This window comes from Netta rufina (assembly GCF_964035555.1).
Source record: "Netta rufina genome assembly, chromosome: 6".
Classification (NCBI taxonomy): domain Eukaryota; kingdom Metazoa; phylum Chordata; class Aves; order Anseriformes; family Anatidae; genus Netta; species Netta rufina.
In genome coordinates, this window is record NC_140129.1 from 24,808,184 (window position 1) to 24,824,686 (window position 16,503).

The 16,503-nt window shown below is 44.0% G+C and overlaps 1 protein-coding gene across 9 annotated transcripts in view; it reads right to left on the reverse strand.

Moving 5' to 3' along the window:
- The window catches only part of KALRN (kalirin RhoGEF kinase), a 493,218-nt gene that overhangs the window by 323,851 nt on the left and 152,864 nt on the right, over positions 1 to 16,503 (reverse strand). For all 9 annotated transcript variants that reach the window (XR_014618580.1, XR_014618581.1, XM_084289498.1 and 6 more), the window contains exons 2-3: positions 13,653 to 13,727; positions 968 to 1,082 (exon numbers count right to left, since the gene is read on the reverse strand). Coding sequence is in view for 7 of the 9 variants with exons in the window: in XM_084289498.1 (XP_084145624.1) it covers positions 968 to 1,082; positions 13,653 to 13,727 (190 nt within the window). In the remaining 2 variants the exon portion in view is untranslated. The remainder of the gene's footprint in view (positions 1 to 967; positions 1,083 to 13,652; positions 13,728 to 16,503) is intronic.

Here is a 16,503-nt window from a genome sequence, read left to right on the forward strand (position 1 = left end):
GAACTGAGAGCACTCCTGAGACGCTTACCTCCTTATATCCAGCTACAACCAGCCCTCCATTTTGAGATGTTAACTTTTCACTCTTTACAAAAATATAAGCATTATTGAAAGGGTTTTATCCCAGGTTTTAAAAAAATAAGGAATTCCATGGTGGTGGCACAGGGTCCACCACTGAAACCCTGAGCAACCCTTCTCAGCCCCTCACTCACCCTGGGATATCCACACCTCAACACCCAGTGTGGTGGTTATCGGGTAAGGACAGTGGACAGGCTTGAAAACAGGGAAAGGAAGCTGGATGAGGGTGTGCATAGCCTCGTACTCTCTGAGGCATTAAACACTGGCCTAGAAATACCTACCTGGGCACTGAGCCCAACAAACCGTCTCCCGAATCTTGCTAAGATAAATATGCACTGGCAATAGAGATACATATGTACTGGCAATAGATCCATCTTCCATCATCCCTAGGAAAGGAATGGGGACCTGCATGTTGAAGGAAGGGCATGAGGACTAATGCTTGGACAAACACCTTCTAACAGAGCTGGCTTGCATGCATAGCCATTTAAAGTGACTCTTTGCAAACTGCCCCTTTTGTCCACCCATTTTCCTTCCTGAGCCTGGAGAAAGCTCAGGGAAGTGCCAGTGCCTCCAGCTACTCTCCTTTTCCACACCTCTAGGAGAGCTGCACAGAAACATTGGAAATGAGAGCAGCTCCTTGCTGCTGTCACGAGCTGGGTTTGCAAGCCTGAGGCTCACGTTTGCGAACACTGCTCTTGGGGACTTCTGCATTGCTGCTTGTATGATAAAAACCATCAGAACACATGCAGGAGGAGGAAGGGAACACTTTTGTTTCTCTGTCCCAAGAACTGAAGGTACTAAAGGTTAATACTTGGAAATCAGCAACTGCCAAGAACAAGTTCCCCACCCATCCATCCACACTGACTTTGAAGTGTTTTCTTTCTAGCTTTACCTTGGCACGCTGGCCAAATAAGTCACAAGTTTCCGAAGGTCTTCCTGCCTTATTCTGTCATGATTGCTGCGGGCTGGGAAGGTCAAGACAGGACCACCTCGTTTATCACGGCCACCTGCGGAAAATAGAGGATTGTTAGAAAATCAGGCAGGAAGCACACGTCAAAAAAACTATGTGCACTGAATTGATAAACATAAATTAAGGCACATTCAAGAGCCTGCGCACTCTTTGTAGCTTTCAGGCTTGCTTAATTGAGGAAGACATGCTTGCATTTGTTAGAGCGCCAAGGAAGAAAAAAAACAACACACCAACCACAAGGAAATTTGCTACTAGCTTTTCTTCTGGCTTTCACATAATCCCATAAAATCCAGTATGACTGGTCAACAGCAAGAAAGTGAAAATATTTCTGTTACTCAATGAACTGCATCCTTCATTACCAGGCAGTTTATAAAGTCCTACCAGCTGGATGCAGCGCACCCCCGCCACATTTATGCAGCCAGACATACTAATCTATCTGGCAACTCATTAGAGACTGAAGTTCTGATTAGAACTTTGTGCCTGTGTTTTCTATTTAGAGAATGTTGTCAGCAGTTGGAGTTTCTCTTGCAGCTTTCCTGTCTTAAAATCCACTCCTTTTAAACTGCCAGTGTCTGGCACTTAATGCTTTACAGCAATTTTCAAAAGAGCCACAAAGGAGTGGTTCTACCCTGAATTATACAATCACAAACATAGGGGCGAATACAACCTATTCTACTGCACCTCATTTGTTTCTCTGCTGTGAATAAAGTTTAATAAGCTTGTAACAGAAATCTAGTTCCTCATGCAATGTTTAGTTCTTCCTTCATGTATTATCAATGGATTTTTTCAGGAACTGTGTGTTGTCAGAAACATGTTGGCATTGTTATCTAGCAAAAAATTCATATCAAAACTACAGTTCAAAAAGCTAGCACAGGACTACACCTTGCCAATAAGCTGTAAAAAAAACAGATCGACGTTCACTTTTTTAATGGAACGTATAATCCCTTTAAGAGAAATATCACTTCTGACAAAGGGAAATCACGTGCTTCCTCTGAATTATATTATCTGGCCAAAAAGAAGGAAAAGCTATGCAAAGACACGTGCATCTCCAGCACTCACACACACTGTGTTCTCTGTTACAGGGCACAGGACACCTCCGCTCCATGGGGCCATGACTTCTGCAGGGGTCCCAACCACCACAGCTTGGTAGGAAGAGCCCTGGGAGGCTCTGCTGTAAGAGCAGGACTGGCACGAGAGCTTGGATAAACAGAATCCTAGCTCACCACAGGACAAAGAATTGCTCTGAAGAGAATTTAGATCAGGACTCAAGGAGGTGTCTCATACAGCAGGAGTTCCAGCAGGTGCACATCAATCCAGTGATGTATATGAACATATCCCTGAGGCACAGGTTTTCCACCTGACCCTGACTACAAGACAGAGGTTTCTTGTAGATGCAGCTGCCAGCTGACAACATAGTCCCTGTTCATTGTAGTCTGAAAGTGTCCATTGAGTTCATGCCACGATAGGTACAAGCTCACTTTCTAGCACAAAGTGTCTCCACATAACTCAAGTCATGTAGAAGCAGCTAAAAATAGCAATGTTGTTTTTTATGTATATATATTCTATTTCTTTTACAAAATTTCCAGGGCTATGAGTTTTCTACAGCCCTGCAGACTGTGCAGCTCAAAGCCTGTCACATTATAGATAAACTTCACCTACAGAGATATAGATGCCAATGTAACCCAGTGTTACATTCTGTCTGCATTGAAATTCCTGTAGCTTTCAGTGGATGCTTTACACCCGAAGGGCAACACCTTCCAATTTTTCAGTCACATCCAAAGGTACAGAGAGGGAAAGACAAGGTGACATCTTCATTTTGAGCCTTCGTGCAGCCAGGGGAACATGTAGAGTACAAAAAAACTGCCCTGCCTCAGCTCCACCTAAAGCTGGGTGCCTGATGCTTGCCTTTGGCTAACGGTGTGCAGTGTGCTGCCCAGCACTGCAGGAAATCCTCTGGGTGATTTCTCAGAGGCACCTTGCTGCTTCCAGTTAAACTGCTTACATGGGTCTCTCTGCAGCAGCCTTCAAACAGCAGAGCCTCTGCTGCAACAAGCATGCCACAAATGCTAGGAGGATCCAAGGGAATTTGGTCTCACCTTGGCTGATCCATCCCTCTGCCACATGGCACAAGAATGGGGGTGTAATGTAAAAAGGATTCAATTTACAAGGAAATAAGCTCATTTTTATTTTCAGGACTACATTTAAACATAAAAAGATCCTCATTTCAAGCACATTCCCCCATTGTTGGGATTATTTCACACACCATAACAAAGCCAAAACCATTATATCATGCGTGATGTGTCCAACAGGAAAGCAAGCCAGCCTATAGAATGGCAAACCAATATTGAAACTAAAGCTGGTGGGAAAGATTTCTTTTTTTTTTTTTTTTTTTTTTTTGTCACAGGAAGCTTTTCATGGTTTTGAAACATTTCCCATCATATCAAGATGTAACCAAGGCTTTCAAAAGTTTCCAGATATTCACTAAAGGAGAGACATGAACTTGAATTACATCCCAGAAGAATATGCTGCCCACTACTTAGTCAGGCTCCCCCTCCTCCCCCAGTCCCAACTATTTTAATACTTCTACAAATGAAAAAAAGTGTTAAGAGATGAGATCAAGAGACATCCAAGCACACATTTATAATCCTCTCCCAGGATATGAAACGCCCAGAAAGGGCCATGATCTTCCCTCAGCCCAGCAGCCCCAACCACTCCAATGCTGCCTGTTCACCTCAGCTTGGTCATGACCAGAAGTTGTGTTTGGGTTCAGGGACCCTTTTCACAACTACATTTCCAAAGTGAGCTCTGAAAACAAAACAAAAACAAACAAGAAAAGAAACACCACACACTGAATTCTGGGAGACTGAGAAAGTTAAAATGGAAAATTCTTGACCATTTTGCTGACAGTAATGGAAGTTGCAGAAAGGGAAACAGAGGTCAGAACATTTCTGTCCTGTCTTTTTTTTCAGGACAAAACTTCTCCTACATCAGTTCATCTGAACTGTCCTCAGGAGAACAGGATAAATAAGGCTTGCACAGAGTCAGAAGTTATCAGGACAGACCAGAGAAAATGGGTTAATTCTCTTTGGAGGAAGATTACAAGATGACCCAGATGGAGTTTTCTGGAGGATGGAAGGATAAATAAGTGCCTGGAATGATTCCTTCTACTTCCATAGCACAGCAAAACAAGAAATATGAGGTTTAGAAACAAATGTGATAAAAATCACTGCTCTATGCTTTGAGTAATAGGGTGAAAATATTATTACAAGTGCATCATACATACTAAAAATCTTTCACTTGTTTCCAATAGTTTATGAGCAATCCCTAATTTTTATGAATGCCTGCATTATTTACAATTTTATGAAGAGCCTGCGTGATGAAATGTCAGGTTTCTTCCAGAAGCAACCACAGTGTGTTTAATTCACCATAGGTCCTGCAGAGTCCAGTAACTGCGGTTACTCTCTTAAATACTAATAAAACGTAGCTTCTCTGTTGAGCTTCATAACTGCAAATGTCAGCTTTACCAGACAGACTAAACAGGATGGTCACACCACCTAACTTTAGACACCTGCCATGCCAATGTTAGGACCCTCATCTCCTCTAAGGAAGCCTCCAAACAAGGAGTAAGAACCACTAAAAGAAGAAATTATTTTTGCATTTGCTCTGCAGGAAGTCTAATGTCCCATGCATATCTTTCCTCTTCTCTATTATTATTATTTTTACTGAGAGAAATAGTAAAGTACAGAGAGGGGACGAAATTGGAGGAAATTCACCCCAGATCTCACTTGAAGTACCAGAAGTAGAAATGAGGATTTCTGATCCCTAGTACACTGTATTAGGGTTTTATAGTACTTAGGCTAAACATCAGCAACTAGAAACCTTACAGAAGCTCTGTCTGTGCTTACAAGGAACCCACCCACAGAGGCTAATCTTGCCTCAAGTCAGCCCTGATTTGCACACTGATTTTACATGCACAGCTTCATCAGAGAACTACCCAGCATATTGTTTTAAAAGAAAACAAAAAATGGAGGGGAGCAAAGAAGCTCAATTGCTCTAATCAATATGTCCCATCTTCTGCCTCCCACTGGGCTCACAGACATGGGATGCAATAATCAAACATATCATTATGTTTGCTAATTACAGTTATTAAATGCTAAAACAAACAGCTGATAATTTCTAATTGGTTTTCAAGGTGGGCTTTCATGGGGTTTGTTCTGATTTAGAGAGGCAAACAGATGGTCTAGTTATTAGTGCTCTGGAATAAAGGAGTCAGAAAAACACATGTTCCTCAGGGCACAAAGAACACTGAAAACAAATATTTAGCCATATATGTCTTGTCTCCCTCCTACAAAATCCTTTGTTGATTGTCTTTCCTGTGACTGGCATGCTTGCCCATTCTTCCCATCTTCTTCTACCTGTACAGAAACCACCACTACATTCAGCACCTGGTCCCAGAAGTAGGATCACATCATTTTTCCTCCATAAATAATACAGGAGATACTGCAGCAATAGCATGAGACATGATGATGGGCACCACTTCTACATATTAAAAGAAAACAAACAAAAAAAATAATTAAAGAAACCTCAAAAAACCTGCAAACAGGGGCAATGGAAGCCGGCAGCAGACAACTTGGGCAGGTTTCAGTGACCTACTGATAGGCACTTTTCTGGTTGTGGTCAGGCTTTTGACTGAGACAAAAGGGACTCCAGCCATAAGATGCTTTCCCTAGCAGCTGCCTGAACTGAGATTTTAATCACCTCAGTGGTCTGGGTGGCTCCAGCTGCCTACAGGTAAGGGAAGATGTTGGCCAGCCCAGAGTTATTAATGTGTACCGTGGGTATGGGTTCCATATTTCAAGTCCTGAGAAATAACTATCCCCAATAATACCCAGAAGGGTGAAATTCCAACTCTGGAATCCTGTTTAGGAAAGGAACTAAGACATTTCCTGTAATGCAGACTTCTTGTATACAACAGATAATGACTAAGGAGAGCTCTGTTTTCAAGCCATGTCACTCCGGTCCTATCTACCTCTCTACCACAATGCTTTCCTACTTGAATTCATCTATATTTAAGAATATTCCAGTCCTTTTCTTCCTTCTGCATGCTTTTTGTAAGCCAGAATTCACAAGGATTAACCACAGAAGCAGACAAATTCCCCCACACATAAAGGCTCCTGAGTACCTTTTCTAAGGTCCTGCAACACCCATCAGCAGTGGGGACAGAAGTAGCACACAGCACCTCTGGCCTCTGTTCCGGTGTCTGCTGTAGCTCAAATGGATGTGCTGCTCCGTCTAACCCCTGCAGACCATAAGCTGATCAATCTTGATACTGCAGACTGTGCTGGGACCATAAGTGACTTTCCAGAGGAGCTGAAACACTCCTCAAAAGATATTTCAGTCCAAAATATGGTGAAAAAATGAATGATAATGAAGAGAACTAGGAGACAGAATGAGCTCAGCTGATGTCAGGCGCCTCTATAAAATGACAAACAATATGGTCTGGATTTCTAAATCTAATTGACAGACTTCCTAGAAAAGAAAAGTATCAAGGAATTGATATCCAGAGCCTCAAAATAATATTTCTTTTCCTTTAGTCTGCCATAACTGAGCTCTGTGAGAGTCTTCTTGCTACCAGACCTCCTGCAAACAGACCTCCACACTAAAACTCTTCCAGCTTCAAGAAGCACTAATTTCTTGCAAGGGTTCTTTATAGGATTATCTGTATGAGCACACACAAACTCAGTTGATTCCAAAGCAGGTGATTCCAGTGTAATAGTTAAGGAAATTTAACCTCCCACAACAAATCCCCCCTGCAAATTAACACAGCTGCAATGCAGTCAGCAGAGAATGATCCTCCAGTGTGTTCCTCTTTGCAGAATGCCATAAACAAGTGTCAAGTGCCTGAAACAAACCCTAGTGGTATTAGGGTTAATGACCCCCCAAAACAAGGCTGTGTGTTCCCACCAGGAGATTCCTTGGCAGAACAGATCAGAGAAATGGCTGTAGATGGGATGCTCAGCACAGCTGCTGGATGAGCCCATTTCCCACCTGATGGATTTGTTCCATAACCACACAGAGCATGGGTGGTTTATTTCTGATTTATTACAAGTATTTTGGGGTAATTCTTTGATTTTGAATGCTTTCTTGAAAACAAGCCACTGAGAAAATTGTCTCATTTCCCACTGAGAAAATTACTGTCCCAGCAAAGCAAAATTAAGAACAGGTGAAACTTGTTACAATAAAGGAAGAGCTTCTTTGTGTGGAAGGTAGAACTTGCCCATTCCAGAGGAGCTTGTTTTTTCCTCTGGAAGATACAGATTTGCTTTGAAGTATCAAGGCAGCCCAGAAGCATCCTCTTCAACACTGCCCCTCACTCACACACATACAAACCTTGCTTCCTTTTGCTCTTCTATCTCAGATGTATGGGAATACCTGCTTCTATTAAAAAATAAATAAAAATAAAAAAGATGCAGAAACAAACAAAATAAACCCCAAATTTTCTAAAACAAAATACTCTGCTGCAAACACTCCTGAACCTGATGGTGAGGGGAAAGGAACAGAACAGCCCACAGCCGTGTTGATCACGCTGCTGATGGCAGTGCCAATAGGCACTCCAGACTCATGTCTCTGAGCATCATATTAGAAGCTATACAGAGTAAAGGGAAACAAACAAACAAAAAGAGAAACTGCATTCACCCTGACCACACACTGTTTGTCTTCCTAATCTGAGGTGAGCACACCAGAAACAGAAAGTTTCTGATGTCACTTCAGCAAAGTGAAACATGTAATGAATGGATTCAACGCAAGTGGCTGTTCAGGCTTGCCATGTCCCAGCAGGGAAGTCCTTGACAGCTACAGCCAAGTAGAGGCTCCTGCAAATTTATGGAAGTTCAGGGGAAAGTTCAAGCTATCAGACTTACACAATTGCTATTAGGAAGTCTTTTTCTCCTTTGGCTCTGAGAAGAAATTTGGCCTAGAGCTGGAAAACACCATCAGATAAAAATGTTTCTAAAATTGCACATTCCAGCAAAGTATTTCCATTTCATCAAGCCTATATTTTCCTACAAAAAAAAGTATGAAAAAAAAAGCAACCACAAAACCCACAACCATTTGCTAATACAGAGATGTCCAGTTGTGAACTTCAGAGCTTCTTGTATGTTAAAATAGATTCCTTAGGAAAACCAAATAAACAAGCAAAACAAACGTAAGCCTACGAAGCAAAGTGCTTTTGCAGAAACAAGGAAGTTTTCAGAGGTGATGTGTTTTGTCAGTGGGATGCAAGTGCACACCCTACTACAAAATGACCTTATATTGATTTATAAGGTCCCAGGTTACATTTCTGTACAAGGACTACTCTTATCTGCCTGCATAAATGAAGCAGAGACCTTTGCTGAGATACGTATGGAGCTCACTGTGTCTTTAAGGACTAGAAAGCCTTGTGAGCTGGAACAGGATGGGATGTATACAGAACATCTTGCTTCACAGGCTCAGTTCCTTCCTCTTATTGTTATTTTGAAAGTCTCTATCATTAATTTAAAAGCTAAACCCGTGTGACTGGATGCAGAGAACCACTGACCCGTGGGCTCTGAAGGCTTTTCCAGGAGGCAGTCAGGAACTCAACGCACTTGGATGGCACCCACAGTTTCATTTACATCCCACAAGTTCTTCTGAGTCCTTTCAGACAAAAATGTTTATTGGGTTGTTTTTTTGGGGTTGTTTTTTTGTGTTTCCACAAGGCAGCACAGGTAGCATCCCTGCTCTCACACCTGCTAATTAAGGAAGCACACAAAGAAGAAGTCTCCTTGCTGGAAGGAGACGGTGGTGGATCTTGGCAAGCTGCTGGTGTCCGAGAGCCAGGACGGTAAGTGTTGGCAGTCACTAGGCACTCTCCACAGAAATTCTTAAATTTAGTCCATGGCTACAGTTAAAACATATGGAGAGAAACATGGCAACTGATTTGGCACCCTAGCAATGCTTTAGCTGAGTATCACTGGATATCCCAGAGAATGTTTTGATTTCTGCTCTGACCTTAGAGTCCTGATGAGGATATCTAAACAGACACTATAGGTAAAGGTTCTTCGGTATCCTCACAAATGATCTAGCAATCTTGCAAGGCAAAAGAAACAAAACAAGACCAAACAAAACAAAAAAGCAGGCTCAGACCTCATCAAAAGACCTGGAAACTTTGCAGTCTAAACTTCCTTTTTCTTCTTCAAAGAAAAACGTGCATCGATGCAGGAGTAAATTCCAGATGAAAGGATGATGGACCAAAACCACTATGAAAATTCAATAGTTAAGCAGTGTTATATTTTTCTAATAGCATATTTCTTCTTTTTGGAGTTCCCATAGATTTCAAACTACATCAGGGAAAGGTATAAACAAGAAGCCACTTTTCTCTACCAAAATGTAGAAGAATTGTTGATGTTTCACTTGAAATTTCCATTACAGAGGAAGATAATAGAAACTTTTAAAATTGGAATCAAAACTTTTTGTGCAAATACAAAATGTTTACATCATTCAAAAATTAAATATTTTGGTTAGTTCTCTTCCCAATCCAATACAATTTCCAGTGTCCACAAATCTGTGTTGGAGACCTCCTGAAATCCAGACCTGAACTCTTCCAGCATGTGGAGGGCCTTGGGAATCTCATTTCAGTCCCTTCTCCAAAGAGTGAAGCACATCCGTCGCACAGAAAGCAAAACGTGCTTCTGCACACATGGTCCCACATATCTCTGGTACATAGTGACCTGGGGTGACTTCAGACCCATAGTTTTTGGGAAGGTCAATCTCTTCCCCCCTAACAGTCCTTGGAGCAATTTTTTCCCAGATTCCTCTCTCAGAAGCCAAACAACCTGTAAGCCTTCCTTTTGGATTCATCTTGCCAGCCTACATTTAGTGAGACCTAGTTGCAAAGTTTCATCTGGTCTATTTACACTGAGCTTCTTCCTCTGAAAAACCTTTTGGGAAATCTCTGTGCTTTCCCTTCAGGCTCTCAGTCAGGCTCAGACATCGCTGTGCTCCTGTCACCAAATTGTGACACCATTCTACCTTTTGCTGTTGACTCCCTCTTGCTTGAATAGCCTCTCAGCAACCTGGCCACCTCCTCCTCTGTGCTCCTGCCTTGGCAGAGGAGCAGAAGGCACCTGGATGGCTGGCAGGAGCCTACACACCGCGGGTCTTAAGAGTCCCATAGGAATGGGAAGTGTTGGGAGGGATCCTGCAAAACTCTTCTGGGTGGGACATGGGGAAAGGGCAAATGGTTTCAGCAACACCCACTGTGCTAGTCAGCTAAAAAGCTTTTCATAGCCATGTGTATGAAAAGCTCCATGTGCAGGAAGGCAACGTGGCAACATGCTCCACTCCCTCTCCCAAGAGCCTCATCCACTTCTTTCTGTACTGCCCTGATCAATAGAAAATCTCCTATGACTATAATCAAGCAGCTGAACGACATCTCAAGTTAAACCACCCTTCGAAAGCAGCATATGCATTTCCCAGGAAAGGCTATAGCCACAGCTTCCAAAATATCACTTTCACCACCTCTCACGAAAAAAAAATACTGAAATAATCTACAACCTGCTTTATTTCCTTTCCTCTTTGCTCATCTCCTCAGAATATAAAAATCAGCCTTTGGCTTGAAGCTTGCTCTCTAATGGTTCCCAAAGCCTTTCCATTGCTGGAAACAACACTGTGAACCACCCAGGCAAAGCCAAGATTTTATCAGGGTTTAGGCAACAAGCAGGCGGCCAAAGCCTCCCTCCCAGCCCTGGCTGAATCTGCCTCAGCGAGGTCAGTGATGGGAGCAGTCAGGCTGCGATGGCTGGGATGCACTGCCACTGCTCAGGCTATCTCCGTGCTTATGAGAGATGGCATGGGGTTTTCAGATCTTGTTTAGATACACACATATATGAACCTTGCTTGGGTTCAGTCCAGCTTAGAAACAAGGTCACTGGAAGAAATCAAGAAGCAGTTCCAGGAATAAAACCACAGGAAGTGCCAGGCACGAAGCCCCAGGTGGCGTTCAGGCTGGGTGAATCCATGCCCAGCTAGCTACAGCTGTGTTGCAACTCTGAAATTAAGTGCACTTCTGAAAGCCTGAGTGTGCCTCTGAGATTGCACTGCAGTGTGGGCAGGCAGTAGCTGGTGTCCAGCCCGTTCTCCCCACTGCTCTATGTGGTCGAGGTGTGGAGCATCCACGGCACTGAAACACAGAACAGCACAGCCCCTTCCACAAGGAGCTTATTTGTTCTTGCAGCCGTCCTGTCAAAGACTGGTTGAAAAGACAAGGTGGTGTAGCTGGAACAGATGAGAAAAGGAAAAAGTGTGTAACTGAGATGTTCAACAGATTTACTTTGTGTGCTGATAAATTCTGCCGGTGTAAGGACAAGATGAACCCACTCGACATCCCTACTGTACTGTTACCGTTAAAATTAACTGTAGTATAAACTCCAACAAGACTCAATAAAACTCTCCTTTTCCTCAAGGAAGCCTGATTGCAAATGCAATGTGCTCACAGACTCAGTGTTAACTGCATCTCGAACTCGAATATATATATATATATCCTCACAAAGTTCAGCAATTTGTTTTTTCTTTTTCTGGCAAACACTTTCTTTTCTGTGCTCAGAGCACACTCTAGGAAGTTACTCCATTTTAATTAAAAAGAACGTAGCCATCACTTGAAGCTGTCAAATCCTTTTCTTCATCTGCTTTATTACATCAACCCAGGGAAAGTCGGAGCAGTTCCTAAACTCTGGGCTGGAGGGTGATGCTGGGGCTATTTTAATAAGGCACCAGAGCCTCAGCACATTTTATCTACAAAGGCTCAGACACTTGTTCCCATAGCCACTGCATTTGGAGACCTTGGAAAGAAGGTGGAAATCCTGGGACTGCTACCTAGTGAGCTGGGTTAGGAACAGGAACATTTTGAGCAGAGATGAGTCTGGAGGGTGGTGGGTCTAAAAGTAACAAACAATCTCCTGCCTGCAGCAGACTGTGGTGAGAAACCCCTGGGGGTGCGCTGGCACCTCTCACTTGTTCAACCCCCCCAAGGCAAGCTTGGCCCGGGACAGCATCAACAGGAGCTGATGATTTTGTGTGAGACCCTCTGGCTGCAAGCTGAACCCAGGTACAGTAAGGAAAGGTGCTATATAAACATCCCAGACAAGTTGTTGTTATTAAATATTCCATGCATTACCAAATGATCATGTGGTCATTTCCATGTGAAGCAACAGCAGGAGCCAAGAACTAAATTCCAGTACAGTCCCTGCATAAATTCCTGCCTTTTGCTTCCCCAGAGCACCCGGTTCAGCTTCATGTCACCAACAAGTCTGCAAGTACCGTGCCTTTTTATGACTATGTTCCCCTCTTCAGAGCAGTGAAAGACAATAAGGACATAAAATATTTCGTGACACTCAGAATGAGACACCAGTGTGAGGCAAATAGTGGTGCAAGGGAGAATTGCTGGGAGAGTCGGGTGGGTCATGAGGTGCATTTGGTGTCTCACAAACTTCCCGAGTCCTGGATTTTCATATCATCGGTAAAAAAACTTGAGGGCTTATAGAGCCACATATTGTCTGCCCAAGCCCTTGCTGGTTCCTGTGCCATTTCAGTGATGCTAAGTGGGAGGGCAGCTTGCACCAGCTGCTAGTCCAAGGGAAGGGTTCTCCTCCTCGCCAGGCATCCCCTGGCCCCGCTTGGCAGCCAGCAGGGAGCGGAGGAGGAAGGCCCAGGCACCTCATGGCCTCACTGCTGCTCTCCTGCCTTCTGCACTCAGCAGCACTGTGGAGATGAAGGAAACAAAGAGCTAAGACTGCAGACAATGGGCCGAGCAGGCTGGCTGCTTGATACTGGTCTTCTTGTTGCATCAGGCAAGGTCACCAAAAGCAGCTCAAATGGCTTACAGTCATCAGAAACACCAACACTGGAAGTACCCTCTTTTCGTACTGCTGATTTGTATGACTTCATGCAAGATTATGATCGCTTCAGACATTCTCTCCCCACCCATCCCCCTGCCTGACAAGTTGTAATTCACCCCAGAAACAATATAACCTAAGCCATTCTCAAAGCATTTTCCATACTGTCTAGCCCTCATTCATCCCCATGTCCTCGAGATTCATCCCCTGAATGAAGGCTGTAAATTTTTGCACGGGATGACAGAAGATCTTTGAGCATCGGAGTTATGAAAATGTAGCAGTGGCACTTTTAAGTGCAGATTGATTGGGATTGCAAACCAAATACCAGTGATTTACAGGACCAAGTGCTTCCTACAGACAGGACTGAGTGATATTCACTGACCTGAACCATCCTGGATCCTGACACAGCCCAGGTCTGACCTGGAGCTGACATTCCTTCCCACCTGTGCTGCCCATTTACCCATTTCTCAGAATAGGAAGAAAATCACCATGGGCCAGTTTCCAACTCTCTGAGTATTATTGGGTGGCCCTGGTCTACATATGGCCCTTTTCTTGGCAAAAGAGCCAGTGTAAGTACGCTAAGTACCACAAAGTCCAAACATGAAACTGGTCCCTTGTGCCTGCACAGCACTGTAAGGACCAGCGGGTGACAGGCAGAGCTCATGCTGGGCTGGAGGAACCAGGAGGGATGTGCTTACCTGACACAAAGGCCACTTTCTCCTTTAGTATAGGAAGGACATCAGCAGCTTTTAAGCCATCATTTCGGAATGAACCTGCAAAAGAGATGAAGACAGGAAAGCCACATTAGAAGATACAATGTCCTGGCTTCAGACTTCACCAACAATCCATGTTTCTCACTCAGACCGGAGGAAGTCTATAAATTACATAAAGGCACCAAGAGCCAGGCCCTTATGGCTGATAAATGAATATCATTAGCATCAACAGAGACATGCTTGTGAAAAGAAAATAGAGAGTATCAACTCATCCCACTTCATCCTTCAGAAGTTCTGAAAGGTTAATAAATTGGAGGGAGATATAAAAAGGAGCAGAAACCAGTGTAACTGCAATTTCAACAGGCACTGGAGGACAGTCCTGAGAGATCCCTAAAGAGCCCTTTGTGTCAGAAAAGCACTGAGGAATTTAGTTCTGGTTGCCGAATTCTTTCTGTGTTCAAGTAAGAAGGGCTTCATGCACTCTGAATTAAAGACATGAGTCTTTGCTATTAACTTGTCCTTTTTATGAGAATAACCCCACAGATCCTGGGCTTTGGCTAGCTCTCACATCAAAGACAGGAACCGTTCAGCCAAAGGTAATATTTTGGAATTTAAGCAGATTTGTATGTATGCATCTCATCCAACCGTGAAGCAAACCAGAACAGCCAATGTGCTAGACATATCATGATGGCTCAAAGACACTGAACCAGAGTTCTGGGCCAAATTCCCCCAGCTGCAAGATCAGCAAGTGTCAATGCAAGCTGAGTTTTGGCCAATGCATGTTAAATTCATTGGGGAAACAGCGAACTCAATTCTTAGGCACTTAACTATTCAGTAGACATTACATAACTGAAGTCATAGTGAACACATTACAAAAAAATTAAAAAAAAAAATCAGTGGCTATGTGAAATATATAATAAAGACTTCTCAGCAAGAAGCGTTTGTAGACTGCTACACCGAGGGCTCAAGGACAACTTGAAACACTCTCCTACCTCAGTGCATCTCCTGGAGGCAATGCACCTGGAGCCCAGGGGAAAGATATCTGACTTTTAAAGACAGTCACCTCCTGAGCTGCAGCAGGGCAGGCTAAAGGCAGGGGGGCCTGCTGCTAACAGCTCCGATGTCCTGGCTGTGTGCAGGAGAGGCAAGGAAGGACATGAACGGGGACAGTGCTGCCAGAAGGTGTTTTCAACATTCTCAGTATTCCCCAGGACAGATTGGTCACACTCCAAAATGATGAAAGAACTGGAAAGCTGTGACCCTGTTGTCCAGCCAGAAAATCCACAAAAGCTCCCCAAAACTGCAAATCTTCCCTCAGGATGAGGGATGAAACTCCTAAAGACAGAGTAGTGCTTAAAGCAAGGTCCCTGCCCTAGGTGAGGTGCATGCTCACCTGAGCAGCAGCTCATGACCTGCAGACCGGGCCGTGACCGCAGCGTGCAGAGCTCACTGCAGCTCATGCCAAATGCCACACACCAGCAGCTCCATCTCGGAGCAGGCTGGCAGGTTTTCCAGCAAGGGCTGGGGGAAAGGATGCCTGAACAGGAAAAACAATGGCTGTAATAAGGGCTCCAAAAGCAACGGCAAATCTGTCTCCAGGAGGGCCCCAAGCAGCAATGATGCATTCCCCAGTTCATGAGTTATTATAAGCATACTCCTAATAATGCTCATTTTCATCCTAACCCCCAGCTGTTTCTAATACATTTGTTTTGTTTATTTGCATGCTGGATCTGAAGCCATGTCTGCATAGCACCATCTCATTTTGTCGCAGAGCCCCAGTTATACAACTGTGTAGGCAGTGCCTTCCTAGTCGATGATGAAGGCCACGCTTTGTACTCTGCCCCACACTTCCCCCTACCCTTGTATGACTCGAGCCCCTCTGCAGCAGATGAACAGGGAAGGACAGATGGATGAGGGAAGGGCAGGCTGAACTCTGAGCATTTGGGCACTGGTTTGCTGGTTCACAATCGCCATAAGCCATCATAAGCCATCGACACAACAGTGCCCCTCTTGCTCTTCTACCTGCAAGTCTCACCATGCTTTGCAAAGAAGTGTCAGCATTGCAAGTGCCTCTTTACCAAAAAGAATCAGAGGTGCAGAGAGCATGGTGCCACATCCCAGTCACCCTGCAGCACCTCACTCCTTTGCCACACCTTGGCTTAGCATGCTATCCACATGGTGGGGATGCTCTGGTTATCCACAAACCTTTGTTACTCCAGGCACACAAGAAGAAAACATACCATGCCTGCAGGAGCAGCAGACCGAATAATGTATTCTTGGAAACTTGGAAACACTGAAAATTTTAAAAACTGGATGCTCAGCATGGCTGAGTCACTTTTCAGGGCAGATCAATGCTGTAAATGCACAGCCTGTCTCCTAGCAGGGATTCCCTGTGCAGCAGAAACAGCTCACAGTTTTAGGTGAGATGCTGTAATGAGAAGCCAGCTGGGTGAGATGGGAAACTTAAAGCACATTTCCACATTAAAGGCAGCAAACTTGAAACTGATAAGAGGAAATTTGTTTTGGTTTGGGTTTGGGTTGGGTTGGGTTTTCTTCCCCACACTAATGCCCCATTTGGCCTGGGGAACTTGCTGCTATAGGACGTGGAGGTCAGCAGCACAAGAGGCTTTCCCAAAGGCTTAGAGATCTGCAAGCTGCAAACATCTCCAGGGAACTGTAAAGATTAATAAAATAAACAAGAGTTTTGGAAAGAATATAAGCCTCCAGACTTTGGAGTGAAAGCCAGACTCTAGCTATTGGAGTGAAATATAAATTATGCCTGGAGGGAGCCCTGCAGGCTTTAGGATTTCGTTCTCTAAGAAGAGGTCAGTGGCCT